General features: G+C 36.0%; 1 protein-coding gene across 2 annotated transcripts in view; it reads right to left on the bottom strand.

Moving 5' to 3' along the window:
* agpat9l (1-acylglycerol-3-phosphate O-acyltransferase 9, like) overlaps nt 1-14,725 on the bottom strand; it is a 37,627-nt gene extending 22,902 nt beyond the window's left edge. Inside the window, exons 1-4 of one of the 2 annotated variants that reach the window (XM_068221270.2) lie at nt 14,631-14,725; nt 10,033-10,206; nt 6,204-6,270; nt 1,323-1,617 (exon numbers count right to left, since the gene is read on the bottom strand). In XM_068221270.2, coding sequence (XP_068077371.1) covers nt 1,323-1,617; nt 6,204-6,270; nt 10,033-10,176 — 506 coding nt within the window. In that variant the 5' untranslated portion in view covers nt 10,177-10,206; nt 14,631-14,725. The remainder of the gene's footprint in view (nt 1-1,322; nt 1,618-6,203; nt 6,271-10,032; nt 10,207-14,630) is intronic. The other variant, NM_001099450.1, reaches the window with a different exon arrangement.
* Between the last annotated feature and the right edge of the window lie 5,608 nt (nt 14,726-20,333).

Below are 20,333 nucleotides of genomic sequence, written 5' to 3'. Positions count from 1 at the left end.
GAAAAAAAAGCACTGAAAATAACAAATACACTAGTGATGATTTGAGCTAATTAGCTTTTTTTAATGTAGGGCTGTCACAATTATGAAATTTGGTTGACGATCAATTGTTTAAGGTGCCATAAAGTGGATCGATTCAATAACTAAAATTGTTCTCTGTTGTCTACATTGCATATATTCATAATCTATATATCATGCATTTTGCATTCTTTGCATTCCATTTTGTTACAAACTAAGAGTCCCGTATACATTGTGAGTTTAACGTAACTTGGATAAACTTTAAATGCAAGAGTTCACACTTGGCTGATGATTGATAATAAAGCTTGTTTGGCATGTTTGGCATGTTGTCCCGGGAGAGAGCCCTGGGCTTCCTCCCGTTTGCAGGGCGAGAGGGGAGTTTGAGCTTAGGTAGATCTCGATGAACTCCCCTAACTTATTTCTGGCTAATAGAATGGCTAAGAAGAGATGTACACTTTCAAAGAGCTTGGCTATGGTATCAATTTGGTATGTTCAAATTACTTAGATTGCTTGTTTTTGGACTGTGGGAGGAAACAGGAAAACCCGGGAAAAACCCACGCGATCATAGGGAGAACAAGCAAACTCTGCACAGAAATATCAACTGGTTTAGTAGGGACTTTAACCAGAGACATTCTTACTGTGAGTCAACAGTGCTAATCACTGGGCCACCGTGTCACCCATCTGGAAAGAAGGGGCAGTAGGGGTGGGTAGAGGGAGGGATTCTTCAAGACGAAGATACTAAGATAAAAACACTGGTTATTTATGGCAAGTTAGGAATAGTTAGGCCAGCATTAGGCACATTCAAATCAAGACTGAAAACACATCTGTTTAGCTGTGCCTTTACAGAATGAGCACTGTTTTACGTCCACTATTATGTCTTTCTTTTCCTTTTTATTCTTTTATAACCTGTTTTTAACAAATTTTAATCTGTTTTTATATGTTTTAATCACTTTTATTTGTTTTTATGTCACTTTTATTCCTGTTTATGTCAAGCACTCTGAATTGCCACTGTGTATGAAATGTGCTATATAAATAAACTTGCCTTGCCAACCTTAATTCTTCTGAAGGTGAAAACCAAACAATATTTATACTTGGTCTAAGAATTCTTTTGATATTTGAACTAGAAACGTGACAAAACAAAGTAAGTAAAGCTTTGTTTTGCACTGTGATTATTCAATTCCCCAGAAAAGTGTCAAACAGAGCAATTCAAATCATCTTGTGAAATATCATATTTTTATTATAAAACATCATATTTTTCCAATATCACGGAGCCCTAATATAAATTATCTTAAAAAATGTGACTCTACCGTAGAGGAAGAAGTATGCAGTATCGCACAACCACACCGACCACCCACAGTACAGTGAGCCTGAGAGAGATGTACTGGAAGTTGTTGTTGGTTCGTGTGAGCAGGTTCCAGGACACCAGCTCCTCTGAGGTGAATCTCTGCGTCACATCGTCCTCCACGATACTCTCGAAACCTTTCCTGCTGAAGTACAGGACGTCACTCAGAGTGAAGTCTCCGCGATCTGCAGACTTCGGCCTGTTCCGACGCAACTCTTCAATCTCCTGCTCCAATGATGAATTATCACGCTGAATTAAACCTGAGGCACACAAACAGGGGTTAATTATTCGCTATAATAAAGATATGAATGCCTCGTATAGTCACAAATGCTGTATTTGTTTAAGGAGAAATACTGTAAAATAGTGATGTTGTAAAACGACTCTAGACCACAAAACCAGTCATGAGGGTTTTTTAGTTTGTTTAATTTTTTAAATAGAGGTTTATACAGTATCTGAAAGCTGAATTTATAAGTTTCCATTAATGTGTAGTAAATTTTTTTCCAAAATGAAATGCAAATATTTAAAAATCTGTCTTTTATGTTAGAAGTCTTTTATTTTCATTCATTCATTACTTTATTCATCAGGGGTCGCCACAGCAGAATGAACCGCCAACTTATCCAGCACATCTTCCAGTTTCAACCCAGTACTGGGAAACATCCATACACGCTCATTTACACACATACACTATGGCTAATTTAGCTTACCCAATTCACCTATAGCGCATGTCTATGGACTGTGGGGGAAACATATAAACTCCATACAGAAATGCCAACCAGCGAACCAGTGACCTTCTTGCTATGAGGTGACAGCGCGAACCACTGAGCCATCGTCTTTTATTAAATTAAATAGATTTTTTTAGGTTTGTACATAATCTGAAAGCTGAATAAATAAGCTTTCCATTTATTTATGGTCAATATTTTTTCGAAGAAACAAATATTAGAAAATCTGGAATTTAAGGTGTTAGAAAAATCGAACTATTAAGAAAATGGCATTTAAAATGGTCTAAATTATGTTCTTAGCTATGCTAATAACTAATAAAAAATTGGATTTTGATTTGCTGATTTCAGGACATTTACAAATTGCTTAAAATTGCAAAAAACAACTATTTTGTAGCATATATATATATATATATATATATATATATATATATATATATATATATATATATATATATATATATATATATATATATACATATATATACATACACACACACACACACACACACACACATATATATATATATATATATATATATATATATATATATATATATATATATATAAACATTTTATTATAAATATTATTGACTGTCACAAATGTATTCAATAATAAAATGCTTGTAGCAAAATAAGCTTATCATGAGTAAATCATGACAGGACTTTTAATTTGTAGCTAACCTATCTGTTATAAAAATAGGGAACGCAGTGCCCAAAGAAGCACATTCTTCATACTGTATGTCCAGGTATAAAGTATTCTTTCATCAACTGAGATGCTGATTAATCAGTGATGATCAGTAAGGTATTGATAAAGTGTTTATAAATCTACTGGAAGGTTTCACTGATAAAGATGGGCTGAAGTCCACCACGAATACAGCAGAGAGCAGCTTTAGTCATTGTATAACGTCTGATTGCTTAAGCAGTAGATAAGCAGAAATCTGCCTGTGTCTTCACACATCGCTGATCAAATGCAAAGGAACACAGCCGTCAGGAAGGAATAGTTATGAATCCTGAAAAATCTCATTCAATAACAAAACAATGGAGATTTCAGTCATTATTTACATTGTGCATATCATTTGCATTCTATTTTATAAACCTCGTGTTATTGTGTTGATTTTAGGGAACACTCCACTTTTTTTAGTAATAGGCTTATTTTAGAGCTCCCCTAAAGTTAAACATTTGAGTTATACCATTTTTTAATACACTCAGCCGATCTCCATGTCTGGCGGGAGCACTTTTAGCTTAGCTTAGCATAATCCATTGAATCGGATTAGACCATTGGCATCTCACTCAAAAATGTCAAAAAAAGAGTTTTGACAATTTTCCTATTTACAGTTTGACTCTTATGTAATTAAATTGTGAACTAAGACCAACAAATATGAAAAGTTGCTATTTTCTAGGCTAATAGGAACTAACCCTAATTCCACCAAAGTAATCAAAGAACTTTACTACCGGACCATTTTTTATTACAGATTGGTGGGTTTTTACCAATTTTTGCAGCTTGACAGTGACTTTAAACTGACATTGAGTTTTGGTCTGTCAATATGTGCTACACACGAAAAAATGCTGGGTTTATTTAAACAAACATAGGGTTTAAAATGTAATTTTATTATTAACCAAAGGTTAGGTGTGTCCATGTTCGATCTAACAATATGTTAGTACAACCCAGAATGTTTTATAGCGTTCTGCTCAAAGATTTATGTTAAGTTATTGTTTTTTTATTAGTCATGGGCAAATTCTATTTAATTTTTCTTTTAAATGTATAATAGTTTTCTAATATATATATATATATATATATATATATATATATATATATATATATATATATATATATATCAGCACAAATCAATCATATAAGAAGGATTTCTAAATTTCCAAATGATTTGTCCACATCAGCCGGAAGTTGCTGAAACTTTTATTTCACTATATTGTTGTACCATTTGCTTCAGTATTTGGAGTGACGGTCCTTCTGTTATCATCATTAGAGGGTTTCCATAGTTAATGCATATTAATACCTTCTATTACTGTAGATTGTTATGAGAAAATGATGCGCAAAAAGAAAGCCCCGCCCCCTACTCAATATCCAGTTTAAGTTTGAGAATGATTTCTAAAGGACCATCTGAAAAAAAATGACCATGTGAATAACTAAACCAACACCAAAGTAAACCACAGTAAAAAAAAAAAACCACAGTAATGACATTAAAAATTAAGCTTTGCATAACTGAAATAATTTACATTTTAAAATATATTAAAGTAGATTTCAGTCCATCTAGAGCAGGGGTCTCAAACTCAATTTACCGCAGGAGGCAAAGTCTGGGTGAGGCTGGGCCGCATAAGGGATTTCACAAAAAAAAGTCATCAAATGTCATTATTAACAGTTTTAATTATTTCTTCTGAACATGAAGTGTCCTGAACATTAATAGAACATTGAGTGAAGATTATGAACAGTTCTTCTGAACATGGCATCTTTTGCCTACTTCTTGCTGCCAGAGACTTGACAGCGCTTCTTTTCACAAATCTGAACCACATTTGGTTTTAGAGCGGAAGCAGTTGAGACCCTCAGTATGGCTTGAAGATGATCATCATTAAGTCTAGACCTGTACTTTGACTTATTGAAGTCCTAGGGAAAAAAGTGGGGGAACTCACTCAAAACTTCCATTCCCTCACCTAAAAAAAAGGCGTATATATGTATAAATAAAACACCCCCACCCCACTCCAGTCACATCAGTCTGTACCAGTCTGTATCTACCTATAATATCAACACAAGATGCAGGGCAGGCACGTGCACACATAGGGCTCAACCTGTGCAGAGCACATGCCCTTTTTAGTCTTGCATAGAAAGTGCCCTTCCAAAATGATCAAAAGTGCCCCCGCGACGCGACACACCCTCGGTCCCGCCCTTCAGTAGGTGCGCGATAACACCGCTCTTGAGTACGCGCGCGACAACACAGCTGATCAGAACGCGCGCGACAACGCGCATTGAGTGACAAGCGCGCTGTGTACGGATAGAATCAGCGGAGCGGGGAGCGCTCTCTCTCCCCGCTCCGCTGATTCTGTCAGAGTACAGCGGTCGGCGCGGGCCACAAAATATTGCACTGAGGGCCACAAATGGCCCGCGGGCCGCGAGTTTGAGACCCCTGATCTAGTGTGTAATAATATTTTACAGTATTACTGTATTTGTCTGCATGAGTCGGAAGTTGCTACGACTTTTATTTCAGCATGTTGATGCACTTCCAATTGAAATGGAAAATTGAGCAGGGGGCGGGGCTTTCTTTTTGCGCATTATTCCCTCATAGCGATCTAACTGTAAAGGGGCGTGGTTAGGAATACTGTGACTAAAGCTGTCAAATGGACTGACTTAAAATTCAGTTAAAATTTTATTTACATTATTTTTATTTTGCTAGCTCACATTGTTATTCTTAAGGGGAGTAATTATTCCGTTCATTAATTAATCCGTTTGTTTTGATAATCTTTAATGAAAGTCTGACCATTTGCTTCAGCATTTGGAGTGGCGGTACTTCTGTTGTTGTCATTCAGAGGGTTTCAATAGCAACTGCATATAATTACCTTCCTTTAGCCTTAGTTTGCTATGAGGAAATGATGCGCAAAAAGGAAACCCTGCCCCCTACTCAATATTTCGTTTTAGATGAAAGTACATCAGCATACTGAAATAAAAGTCTCAGCAACATCCAGTTCACGCTTTAAAAATCCTATGATAAATAATAAAATAAATAATATAAATATAATAAAACAATTTAAATTATAAAATGTAATAATATTAAAATAAAAATAATATAAACAATAAAACTTATAAAATAAAAAATAAAAAATATTTTAAATCGCCCAACATTTGGACAGTAGTCTAGATGTTTGGGAAATTTAGATGAATTAGTATTTTGAAATAACTTTGTTTTTAATATTAAACACCTGTATCTAGATGGAATGTATGGATGTTTCCCAGTAATGGGTTTTAGCTGGAAGGGCATCTGTTGCGTAAAATATTTGCTGGATAAGTTGGCGGTTCATTCCGCTGTGGCGACCCCTGATTAATAAAGGGACTAAGCTGAAAAGAAAATGAATGACTGAATCTAGATGTGTTTTGTGACTGTATATGTGTGTAAACTCACCATTTGATGCAGACTCTTTCAGTATTTCCTCAGCTCGACTCGCTCTTTGGATTCTGTGTGTTGCCCACTGTAAAAAAAAAACACACACCAGACAAACATAATACATTCTGCATTTCTTCCTGAGTATAGGAGTTACAATTGCATAATAAATCACAGGTCAAAGGACAGTAAGCATAGTGATGATGATACAGCACATTTCAGTTTGAGAAATATACAGTACATCATCTGATTGAGCCACATAGTGCATTTGCCAACAAAACTGCTTAATTTCCCTTTAGCTAGTATGTGCAATGGACTCTTTTCACAAGACTGTTATGACGCGTTTAACAGTCATCATCATTTTAAATCCTTGGAACTTTTTAATATTTCGATTTTTTTAAAGACATATGTATACACTTATCGGCCACTTTATTAGGTACACTTTACTAGTACCAGGTTGGACCTGCTTTTGTCTCCAGAACTGCCTTAATTCTTTGTGGCATAGGTTCAACAAGGTACTGGAAATGTTACTCAGAGATTTTGGTCCATATTGACATGATAGCATCACACAGTTGCTGCAGATTTGTCGGCTGCACATTCATGATACCAATTTCCCGTTCCACCACATCCCAAAGGTGCTCTATTGGATTGAGAACTGGTGTCTGTGGAGGCCATTTGAGTACAGTGAACTCGTTACGTTCAAGAAACCAGACTGAGATGAATCATGCTTTATGACATGGTGTGTTATCCTGCTGGAAGTAGCCATCAGAAGATGAGTACACTGTGGTCATAAAGGGATGGACATGGTCAGCAGCAATACTCAGGTAGGCTGTGTGGCGTTGACACGATGCTCAACTGGTACTAATGAGCCAAAAAAATATTTCCCACACATTACACCACCACCAACAGCCTAACTGTTGAAACAAGGCAGGATGGATCCATGCTTTCATGTTGTTGATGCCAGCCGAATGTCACAGCAGAAATCGAGACTCATTAGACCAGGCAACTTTTTTCCAATCTAGTCCAATTTTGGTGAGCCTGTGTGAATTGTAGCCTCAGTATCCTTTTCTTAGTTGACAGGAGTGGCACCCGGTGTGGTCTTCTGCTGCTGTAGCCCATCTGCCTCAAGGTTGGATGTGTTGTGCGTTCAAAGATGCTCTTCTGCATACCTCTGTAGTAGTGAGTGTTTTTTTGGGTTACTTGAACTATTCTGGCCATTCTCCTCTGACCCCTGCCGTCAATAAGGCATTTGCGCCCACAGAACTGCCAATCCCTGCATACTTTCCTCTGTTTCAGACCATTCTCTGTAAACCAAGTAAATCAGCTGTTTCTGAAATACTCAGACCAGTCCATCTGGCACCAACAACCACGCGACGTTCAAAGTCACTTTAATCCCCTTTCTTCCCCAATCTGATGCTTGGTTTGAACTGCAGCAGATCATCTTGACCATGTCTACATGCCTAAATGCACTGAGTTGCTGCCATGTGATTGGCTGATTAGAAATTTGCTTTAATGAGCAGTTGGACAGCTGTACCTAATAAAGTGGCCAGTAAATGTATTTATTTTTATTTATGTTTTTTTATTTATGTATGTATTATATAATGTATTGTATGTATTACATAATCTTTGCATTAAATTACAAAAAAAACAAAAAAACAATTACTGCTTATGTGAGGCTTTCTAATGCAGTGTCTATGGGGCAGGACAGTAAATTTGACGTTGCTCTCTCCTCTGGCTCCGGTCTCACACTATTTTTGTCCTTTTACTGAAAGTCTTGATAACATCATCGTGGAGGTTTTCTTTTATTTTTCAGCAAATAGGATTGTAAAAAATTATTTGTTGTATTCTCCTATTCACTCTCCTCTAAGTTTACCCAACTATTACCCAACTTCTGCAACTGAGAAACCTAAAAGGGAGATGTAAGATCTGTTTCACGCTGTAATTCTTAAACTTTAACACAGTTTTATTAAAAGTAATACATGCAGTATTGTGATCTCATATCAGAATAGATTATATGGAACTTATCATTCATTCAATTATTCATTTTCCTTTGGCTTAGTCCCTTTATTTATCAGGGGTCGCCACAGCATATGTTTCACACAGCGGATGCCCTTCCAGCTGCAACCCAGTACTGAGAAACATCCATACACACTCATTCACACACATACACTATGGGCAATTTAGTTTATTCAATTCACCTATAGCGCATGTGTTTGGACTGTGGGGGAAACAGGAGCAGCCGGAGGAAACCCACTCCAACAAGAGGAGAACATGCAAACTCCACACAGAAACTCAACTGAACCAGCTGTGAATCGAACTAGCAACCTTCTAGCTGTGAGGCGAAAGTGCTAACCACTGAGCCACCATGGAGCGTTTCATGTATGCAAAATGATTTGACACAGCTGCACTTTATTTGACGTAGGGCATGGTTTTATTAGACTTTTTGGAGGTGGACAGAATGAAAATTGGGTGTTAAATGCTACATAGGAGTCACATTTTGTCATTGGTTAATATATTACCCAACAGCGACGTCAACAAGAAAAAAAAGAAAGACGTCACAGCAAACAGTAGTAGAGGTTGTTGGTCATTTTTGTTTAATTTCTAAAAATTATTATTTCTATTAGAAAAACAAACTGCACAACTAATTTACATTAAGACCATTTATATTTATGGTTTTCATTTCATTACAATTTTTATTCATTCTTTCATTCTCTTTCAGCTTAGACCCTCATTTATCAGGGGTCTCCACAGCGGAATGAACCACTAACTATTCTAGCTTATGTTTTACACAGCGTATGCCCTTCCAGCCATAACCCAGCAAGGGAAACACCCATAAACTTTCCCATTCACACACACTCATACACTATGGCCATTTCATCTAATTCTCCTATAGCACATGTGTTTGGACTGTGGGGGATACCGGAGCATCTGGAGGAAACCCACGCCAACACGAGGAGAACATCCAAACTCCACACAGAAATGCCAACTGGCCCAGTCAGGACTCAAACCAGCGACCTTCTTGCTATGAGGCGACAGTGCTAACCACTGAGCCACCGTGTCGCCCAATACGATAGACAGAGAATCACATGCAGAATAATGTAATTATTTCAAGAAAGAAAAAAGAAAAAATATTACAGAGAGAGACTTTCTTTTTGAGTAGCTACGAGTCAGAATTACAAAAAAAATTGATTTTGGATTTAAAAACTATATTTTTTGTATTTGCCAACATAGTTTTGTAAAATATTTTAGCTTCTTTGATTGTATTTTTTAATTGTTTTCTGTACAATAAAATAAACAATTTTATAATTATTAATATTATTAAAATGGTGTTACGATGACTCAGTGGTTAGCACTGTCGCCTCACAGCAAGAAAGTTGCTGGTTCAAGTCCTGGTTTCCCGCACAGTATAAAGACATGCGCTAAAGGTGAATTGGATTAACTAAATTGGCCGTAGTTAATGAGTGTGTGTGTGTGTGTGTGTGTGTGTGTGTGTGTGTGTGTGTGTGTAAATGTGAGAGTGTGTAGGGTTTACCAGTACTGGGTTGTGGCTGAAAGGCCATCTGCTGTGTAAAACATATGTTCGTATAGTTGATGGTTCTTTCTGCTGTGACGACACTAAGCCAAAGTAAAATGAATGAATGAATTATTTTATTATTATGCTATTTTTATTTCTGTTTTAATTCATTTTAGTTCATTATCATTCTTTAAAATATTTAAATATTTACTATTTTAACTCAAACATTATTTTGCCAGGACACCTTTTTTATTATGTTTATGTATTCAATGTATTTTTTTCATTTGAGCTTTACCGTTACTCACAAAAAACAAAACAACGTCATACAGTACATACCTCTAAGGTTTTGATAAGGAGCTTCATGTAGGTCTCTGTGATGCCCAGCGAGATCCCAAACATTGCAGGCAACATGATCAGGACTATAACACAGCTGAACCAAACCTTTAGCACGGGGAACAAAACCGCCCAGTAGCCCTCCATGACCAGACCTTCAACACATTCACCACAACACTGGCCCAAAACACATCAAAACAAATCTGTCATGCAGCATCAGCATTTGTGTGAAATAAGCACTAATTAAATAGCAATAATACATAACCTATGATATGAAATGACAGATGATGTAATACAAAAAAGTCTGAAAGTCTTTTAAATTTTAAATACCTTTTAACCATCTATCACTTAAAAGCAACTTGAATACATCCCACATGAAAAAACAGCAATTTATAGTAAGTACTGTAGTGTTTTTAAAGCATACTATAGTAAAGTACTTGATATAATCTGTTGTGGTGATTCTATAGTTGATATAATAATACAATTATAGCAACATAAACGAATTGCCCTCGACTGTACTACAATTTCTTCAAATATAGGGTATACTGTATATTTTAACAATTCACCACAGATTGCTATAGCAAAATCTAAAGTATACTACAATTTTCTGTAGTATACTTTAGTAAAAGTAGTTACTGGATATATTATAGAGTTTATATACTACACTGTAAGATTTGTAACTGAATCTGTGAGGTGCTGTGAATCTGCATGTGAAGTGCATGCGCACAGATTTTATCTATTTTATTTATTGAATGGATTTAATCGTAATAATCTAGGAAAAGTCTGTAAAATGACAGTGTTTTTCTGTAAACATTTAAATGAAAATATCTGTAGATTTCTTATTTTTTGCACTTTATTTTAATAAAGAAATTTTCCCGTAATTTTATGGTTTTTGTTTAGCAGCCGTAGCTTCCAGTCATTTGACCTCTTTTTTTAACAATTTTTTTTACAGACAAGTATTTACAATTTATTACTTTAATTTAACGTCATTTAAAATATACTTAAAAAAAAGGAAAAAAACGGGAAAACACACTGTTTTAATAATATGGGAATTGTATTGAATGAAACAGGAAAATTGCTGCAATTTGTCATTAATTATATAGTTAAAGTACATAAAATAACAGTCAAGCTGTCAATTTACAGATATTCTTTGTAATTTTTACAGGCTTTTGAATATTAATTTAAAATAACAGAAAAAATACTGTATAAATAATACTGTAATTTCCCTGTATAAAAAACAAAAATGTCAGTGAATTGTCTTTAATGATAAAGTACCTAAAATGAAAGCCAAACTGTTAATTTAGAGAGATTGCTTGTCATTTTAATAAGATTTGAATATAATTTGAAAAGACAAAAAATGACTGTAAAAGATTTAGAGATATTTTCTGTAAAATTAGTTTATTATACAGTGTATAGAACCCTAACTATTATACTTATCCTGTAGTATACTGTTATTAAATACTACAGCATACCATGGTATTAACTGTAGCGAACTGTAGTAAACCTGTTGTGTTGCAAAAACTACAGTACACTACAGTATTTATTACAGTTTTACAGTTCACAAAAGTTAAAACTACAGTATTACTTCGTTACTAAATACTACAGTATTTAACACAGTTTTACATTAATACTACAGTAACATTCAATAAATACATGTTGTAAATTGTAATTCACATATTACAATATAACTTCAGGAGGCGGGGTGATCTTAATAAATTGCTGTGGCAACGTGAAGCCTTTTGGATTTTCACTTTAGACACATTGTCTCCAAAAGGTTTAAATGAGGAGTTTGACATTCGTTCTTTTCTTTAATATTCCTTAAAAATTCTATAATGTTTAATTAGTTTTCCAGGGATGGGTTGCGGCTGTAGGGGCATCCGCTGCGTGAAAATGTGCTGGATGAGTTGCCGGTTCATTCCACTGTGTCGGCCTCGGATTAATGGGGTGACTAAGCCGGAAAAAAATTAATGAATGAATGAATGAATGAATTAGGGGTTTGGTTTAAAGGTTTTTTGGCTATATTTTGTTGTATAGTCTGGTGTATCCTGGTACATTGTTTTCTTTTTTATAATTTGTGATGTAATATTATGGTTTATTTTATTTTGGATTTTCACTTGAAATATCTAAGCTATATTTATGAATGAGTGTGTCTGTATGCATGTATTCATATGTATATATTTATATGTGTATATGAATGATTGTATGTGTATACATATGCATGTATGTATATGTGGACATATGCGAGAGGATATCATGTGATCCGGAAGTGTACAAAAGGAGCACCTGATTGTGATGAACACTGTATGATGAAGAGCCGTGTGGCTCGAAATGTTTCACGCTTTGTGTCAGCTTTTTAAATGTAATAAATTTGTATTTGTGGAGCTTTAGTGTTGCCGCCTTTAATAAATATGTAAATTATAATATACACAGTATAATTCGCTTTGTGGTTGAAAACAAAACACTATGGCAGTGGTTCTCAAACTTTTTTCATCAAGTACCACCTCAGGAAAAAAATTGTCTCTCTAAGTACCACCAAAATGAGCAGTATTGAAATACAGTAGCGTAGTAGGCCCAGTAAAGCAGCTACAACTCTGCAAAGTAAAAAAATAAATAAATAAAAAAAAAAAAAAAAAAAAAAAGGGGGCAGATTACCTCAGAAATATAGGCTATTTGTCATATTGGCATATTATATACATAATTTTTGATAAATTTTGAAATGTGTGTAGCATGTACATGACATATTTCATTCCTCTGCGTACCACTAGAAGGAAGCCTGCGTACCACTAGTGGTACACGTACCATAGTTTGAGAACCACTGCACTATGGTATTTACTCTAAATTACTATGCCATTTGTTTACTTTTTCAAAGCAATATAGCTCAAGTATTTGAATTATTCTGTTGTGGTAATTCTATAGTCATTATGTTCATGCAATTATGGCAATATAAAAAAGCTGCTATAATTTAAACTACTTGACTATGTTTGCTTTAAATATGAGGTATATTTTAAATTTTTGTTTTACTGTTCGCTATAGTTAATATTACTGTAGCATTCAATAAATACATGTTGTAAATTCTATAATATACAGTATAATTCACTTTAGTTTGGTTCAAAAACACTTTCATATTTACTGTAGATTACACTGGCATTTGTTCACTTTTTCAAAGCATACTGTAGTATTAACTGTAGTGAAATGTAGTAAACCTGTTGTGTAGGGAAAAACTACAGTATACTATAGTATTTAATACAGTTTTACAGTAATACTACAGTAGCATTCAATAACAACGTGTTGTAAATTTTATAATATACAGTATAATTCGCTTTGTGTTTGAAAACAAAACACTATCATATTTACTATGGCAATTTTTTAAAACTGTTTTAAGGTATACTGTTTACCCTGGTGCACTAAGATTTATAACTAATTTTAAATCCCTTATTCATTATTGTGTGCTGTATGCTAGGGTAGGTTGGTCTGCTTTGTCTATTCGAAGGCTCAAGCATTCGCATATCTTTGTTTACAAATCTAAATAAGCTTTACTCCAATCATATCTCCAGAATTACATATGTAAAAAAAACTGTCCTTAGCTATGGCCTTCGGTCACAGGATATTTATTTACTGTCTGTTCCCAAAGTGTGGACTGAGATGGGAAAAAAGGCTTTTAAATACGCAGCCCCTTTTGCATGGAAATAATCTACAAAGACAGTTGCAGCTTAAAGAATTGATTTCGCTAAGGGTATAAATGATTTAGAAATTGAAACACGGGCTTGTAGATGTTTTGAATAGTTTGCATGTCAATGTGTGATTCATGTTAACTGTTAATGGTTTTTTGTTTGTTGTCTGTTGGACCCATGTGACATGTATACTGCCTAATCTTGACCAGGAGGCTCTTGTAAAAGAGATTTTTAATCTCAATGTCTTTCCTGGTAAAATAGAGTTTATAATAGTAATAATAATAATAGTAATAATAATAGTACAACTTGTAGTGAACTGTAGTAAACCTGTTGTATAGCAAAAAATACAGTATACTACAGTATTTATTACAGTTCACTATAGTTAATACTACAATATCATTCAATAAAGACGTGTTGTATAGTCTATTATATATATATATATATATATATATATATATATATATATATATATATATATATAACTATATATATATATATATAACTATATATATATATATATATATATATATATATATATATATATATATATATATATATATATATATATACAGTATAATTACTTAGTTTGGTTCAAAACACTATATTTATTATAAATTACTATGGCATTTGTCAACTTTTTCAAAGCATACTGTAGTGTTAACTGTAGTGAACTGTGATAAACATGTTGTGTAGCAAAAACTACAGTATACTACAGTATTTATTACAGTTTGTACTTTAATACTACAGCATTCAATTACATGTTGTAAATCCAATAATATATATGGAGTATTATTCACTTTGTATGGTTAAAAACACTATCGTTTTTTATAAAATTACCATTTAATTTGTTCACTTTTTTAAAGCAATATATCATAAACAAATAGATGAAACTAAGCTTTCGTTTTCTCAAGGAATAAATCTCCAACTCACCCAGTTTCATGAACAGACAGCAGCTCTACAGGACAGAAAGCAGAGAATGCTCCTCTCTGTCATACTCCACTGACCCTTAACATGATTCTTCTACTGAAGGTGTTTAAAAGTCCGTTTGAGGAACTTCTGCTGCCTTCACTCGGAGATTGAGAAATAGCAATGCTGGAAGACATCCTAGACCTGTAAAAAATGTAGAACAAAGTTCAGCGGGAACAATAGAAAGGCGCGCCATCTTGCGGTTGTATGGTGAAATGCGCTGGACTTACGCACAAAGATGAACTTTAACCATGGAGTAAAGATGGTTAATGAGGACATGAACTTTTCTCATTATCATCAACGGGTTAATATAAAACAATTCACCTTTACTTTTACGCATTTAGCAAACAATTTGACTTAGAGTATGGGGTTCCGTTTGTGCCAAAATTTCCATGCCTGGTTTCTGCTTTGTACTTTACATTTGTCTTTGTCTACTCTCATTGCCCTCATGTTCAGGAAAATCAGCATTGTTGACGTACATGTTGTCTGTTGGTGTCGTCTTAATCTGTCGTCCTGTTGGTTTTTCTCTGTTTTTTACTGTCATATTTTATGGGGTATTCTGTCATCTGGGGCCTCATGTACGAAGACTTGCGTGGAAATCTTACTAAAACATTGCGTACGCACAAAGCTGTAAATGTGCGTACGCAGAAAAAAATTCAGATGTATGAAACACTGCGTACGCCGAGTCTCACGCATATTCTTTTGTACATCCGAATGAACGTGAAACTGAGCGCAACATGCACGAGCACAAAACCCCTCCCTGCCTCCTCCCCCGTATGAATATGCTAATGACTATGCTAATGTAAAAACCCAACGAAAAAGCAATGGCAAAAGCAAGCAAAAAGAGAAACTTTGAACAGAATGTGAAATGGAGGTGCTGCTTTCGGAGGTAGACCGGAGAAAAGCGGTGTTATTTGCAAGTTTGTTCGGCGGAATTAACAACAAAAGAAAAAAAATAGAGTGGGAGAGTTTAGCTGATACGGTTAACACAGTTGGGTCTGAACATCGCACTGAGTGCATTTAAAAAAGAAATAGTGTGGTTTATATCTGTAAAATGTTGTAGTACCCTTCGCAGTCTCAGTGGCGCACCTCATAAGAAGCATATGATCATGTACTGACACGTTCTAGCATAAACTCGGCTCGAATCCAGTGTCTGATGAATTCATTCTTCTTTTTTTTCCCCGCTACATATCAGATTTTGCCCACTATTTATCACGAGAAAGACAAGTAGGAATCATCAATAAGTTTGTGCATCATATTTTATTTGCACATTTATTGAATGGAAATGTTTCTGATTCACGCATGCAAATTTATCTTCACATAGTGTCTTTATAGCAATGTGCGTGCAGTAGATCGCTCAGATTACATTGGGAAAACAGGCGACCGCTGCAAATTGTGCTTTAATGTTTAGCTGGTCAACTGTATGGTATGGAAATCTTACATACCTACTATATGAACCCGTCTCATACAGACGCCATTGCAAGGATCAGACACTTTGTAGAGAAGAATTTAACACAACTGCCTCTAGGAGTCGCCAATGGAAATAAAACAGACACGCACAAAAAATGTGCGTACGCCTGCCAGAAACCTGCCGTGAACCTGCGCAAATTCCCACGTTCAGTTCATTGTTAGTAAATCCAAACGTGAGCGATTCTGAGCGTGAAACCTGGCGTACGCAAAGTTTTTGTGCGTACGCAGCGTTGATACATGAGGCCCCTGATCTGTTGTATATTCATCTTTACTGTCATCCTTACAGTTGTTTATGCTGTCGTCCTTATGGCCATCTGTTCTGTCATCCTAACCGTCGTCTATGCTGTCGTTTATACCGTCATTCTTACCCTCGTCTTTGCTGACGTTTGTTCAGTCGTCTATGGTGTCGTTTATAATGTCATCCTTACTGTCATGCTATCGTTTATACTTTCGTCTATTCTGTTGTTTATACTGTCATGTTATAAGGATTACAGTATAGACGACAGCAAGGATGACCATATAAACTGGGGACTAAAAAAGGGACTAAGCTGACAAGACAATGAATGAATGAATGAATGTCTTATAATATGCATTTAGCTTTACCTAATTATCCCAGCGACTCCTATTTGATTTGCTCAGCGATTCCAAACCCCTCCTTAGCGCGAAGCTAATCCGATGACCCAGTCTGTTGCGATTGGTCGACTGCGTTCAGCGTCCAATCGCCAGGTTCGCCTTAGTCCCTTTATTAATCAGGGTTCACCACAGCAGAATGAACGACCAACTTATCCAGCATACGTTTTACGCAGCGAATGCCCTTCCAACTGCAACCCAGTACTAGGAAACACCCATACACTCTCATTCACACACACTCATACACTACGGCTAATTTAGCTTACCCAATTCCCATATATATACTGCATGTCTTTGGACTGTGGGGGAAATCAGAGCACCTGGAGGAAACCCACACAAACATAGGGAGCACATGCAAACTCCACACAGATATGCCAACTGACCCAGCCGAGGCTCAAACCAGAGACCTTCGTGCTGTGAGGCGACGGCGCTACCCAGAGTTAAGTTTTTTTGAAGTGTAAAAGAGCACATTTTTCCTGTAAGAGTTGTTTTAGGTGTTTATTTGGGTGAATAGAACTGATTATACAGTTTGTACATTATAAAAATCACTCAATGAGAAGTCGCTATATACACACACAGCTGTATAAGTGTGTTGGTTTTACTTTATGACTGTAAATCAGTGTATTCTATGTAAATAAAATGACAAATGCTTGAAATGGCATGACTATACTAAGAGTTAGACAAGTGACCAAACTAGTTATATTCGAAAATTTGCATGAAACATTGCCACCTACTGTACATGGCTGGTTTAATGAATGCATTGAATTATTCAGTCTTTCATAGCCGTCACCACAAAAATAATGTGTAAAATTAAACAGTATATGAGGTTAAGCATCTTTGTGTTTTTAAATCCTTGCAACATTACAGTGACTCTGGATATATGTGCAGGCTGTGAAAAAGCACATGTGATCCATATGGATAAGAAATCTGTTCTAAAATTATCCAGTCTTTAATTAAATAACCATATCAAGATGAGACAAAAGAACTCAAGCTCAAAAACAATATTTCTGAGAGATGAAGCAGGAGAGTGGTGTTGCAGAGAGCGAGCGAACTCACAAACAGTTCACAAGGTAAACATCAGAGGGTAAGCGATCTCATACACAGTTTATCAGGTAAACATCAGATCTTAAGTTAAACACAGGGCCGGAGTGGGACACCTTTTCAGGCCTGGAGTTTCAAGCCTCAGACCCGCCCACTTCAGTTCCCGACTGACTATATTAAAATAAGGTCATTTCGAATCAGTTTCTAATGACACTATCACGTCTTTTTTGGAGAAAACAAAAAGCTGCTTTAGAACTTCAAATGTTCAACAACCCTAACAGTATTATGTCTTAACAATAAAAATGAAAACAATAAATTACTCTAACGAGGATCGAAGCCGGGTCCGCAGCATCTTAACCTAACGTGCTAACCGCTGGACCACAACAGCTGTGTACAGTAAGGAGACACAACTGAGTTTTATCATCATTAAAATAGATGAAAAGAGAAGAGTTGTGGTAAAATTATCAATAAAAAGGCTGTGGTCAAGTAAATAAATAAATTTAAAAAGTTTGACTGCTGAGAGCAACAGATTCTGGAGCTAGGGACACGGCCCTCGCGGCCAAAAAACGGACCGGCCCACCGGGAATTGTCCCGGTCCTCCCGATTAGCCAATCCGGGCCTGGTTAAACACCAGATAACCTTTAGACACTTCCCTTATCCAGTTGTATTGGCATCCATAGGCAAAGACAGACATCCATGGGAGAAGACTAGAGGGAGAGAAGATGAGGTGAACCATCCAACTTCGATTCTATTTGGTGAGTGAGTGCACTGCAAAAAATGCTTTTCTTGTTTAGATTTGTCGTTTTTAGTCCAAATATCCAAAAGTTCTTAAATCAAGAAGCATTTTCTAGACAAGCAAAACAAAGTCTTGTTTTAAGAAATAATATGCCAAAATGCTTTTCCTCAAATCAAGCGAAATTATCTGCCAATGGGGTAAGCAAAATAATCTTGTTTTTCAATTTGTGAAAAGATTAATTTGCTTACCCCATTGGCAGATTATTTATCTTGATTTAAGGAAAAACCCACTTCATTTTGGCATATTATTTCGTAGACTAGAAACAAGACAAAAAAAATCTAAGTAAGAAAAAGCATTTTTTGCAGTGTGGAGGAGGTAAGTTTATATAGTGTGCGGTGATTGCGGGTACAGGTGCATGTAATTAGTATTCAGGTGATTGTGCACGGGTGTGGTGAGAGGTGGCTGGTGAAGGAGACTAAAGCTGCGTCCCAAATCGCATACTTATGCACTATTCTACGCCATTTTGTAGTATAAATAGTGTAAGTAGTGGGTTCACACTGAAAACTCTAAAAATAATAAGTGCACTTTAATCACCCGGATGATGCACTCATTCAGCCGCTAAAATGAAGTGTGTAATGATGGACACTTCACGCACTCAACGACCGCAGGTTTGCTTACGTAGCGGAAGAGGCGGAGCTATCGGACGCACATGTTGAATAACTTTATTTAATTTGGATGGTGAAAGCAAAATTCTTTTACGAGAGTGATTATAGCGCCTCCCGATAGTGATTGCGGCAATACTCACGGCAGGTATTATTAGATAATTCGGCCGTTTACTTCAATGATTTGGCGACCGTCAAACGTCATCAGGGAAACGGTTTGAATTTCCGCTTAGTAAAAAAAACATTAGTGTGCCATTTGGGACGACACTACATACATATACTACCCTGTTGAGTGTGTAAGTGCATAAGTACATAGTGCATGAGTGCATAGTGTATAGTGTGCCATTTGGGACGCAGCTTAAGGCTGTTTCTCAATATGCGTTCTTCAGCGGTCTTGCGTCCTCGTGTTCTCGTGCAACGTCATCATCAGCTGCCTAAGTTCAGTTCCAATACTCAAGACCGCAAGTACGGAGGACGCGTGAAACTTCCCGGATGTGTTCTTGATATCGAGGACGCACCGATGCAGACTTCAGCAGCGAGCTCGCTCTGGAAGTCCCAGAAGTCATTTCGACTGGGGGTGGGAAGCGCTGCATTTTATTTAGATTTATTATTAAAGTTCAGAGATATCACTTATTTACCTCAGGAGTTTCCCTAAATGAAACGGTGTAAGTAAACATTAACATGAACATCTTAATAAAGGAATAAACACATTAAGGGTGTTTGTTTGATGAAATTCGTATTAAAATTCGTTTTATTTATATTGTGCAGAGTATATTTATAATGTTTTTATGCAAAGTATATATTTTGAAGAGGGGGGGAAACAATAAATCGTTGTATGAAGGCTGTAATGTTTAAATAATTTCCATTTAAAACGCGTGAAGGTCACATGACCATCAGGAAGAACGCAGCATCCCATTCCTCAAAGGACGCATTCTCTGCCCTCGCGCTCTCCTGAGTTCTTTCTTCCGAGGACACCTGGCAAGACCGCACTCTACAAGAACACAATTCCATTCTCTGCGTTCTTGGAATTGAGAAACAGCCTAAATGACTAAATTAGCCAAAGTGTATGAGTGTGAATTAATGCGTATGAGTATTTCCGAGTACTGGGTTGCAGCTGGAAGGGCATCC

Source organism: Danio rerio, chromosome 5 (assembly GCF_049306965.1).
Source record: "Danio rerio strain Tuebingen ecotype United States chromosome 5, GRCz12tu, whole genome shotgun sequence".
In the NCBI taxonomy this organism is placed as follows: Eukaryota; Metazoa; Chordata; class Actinopteri; order Cypriniformes; family Danionidae; genus Danio; species Danio rerio.
This window is presented reverse-complemented; position numbering and strand designations above follow the sequence as displayed.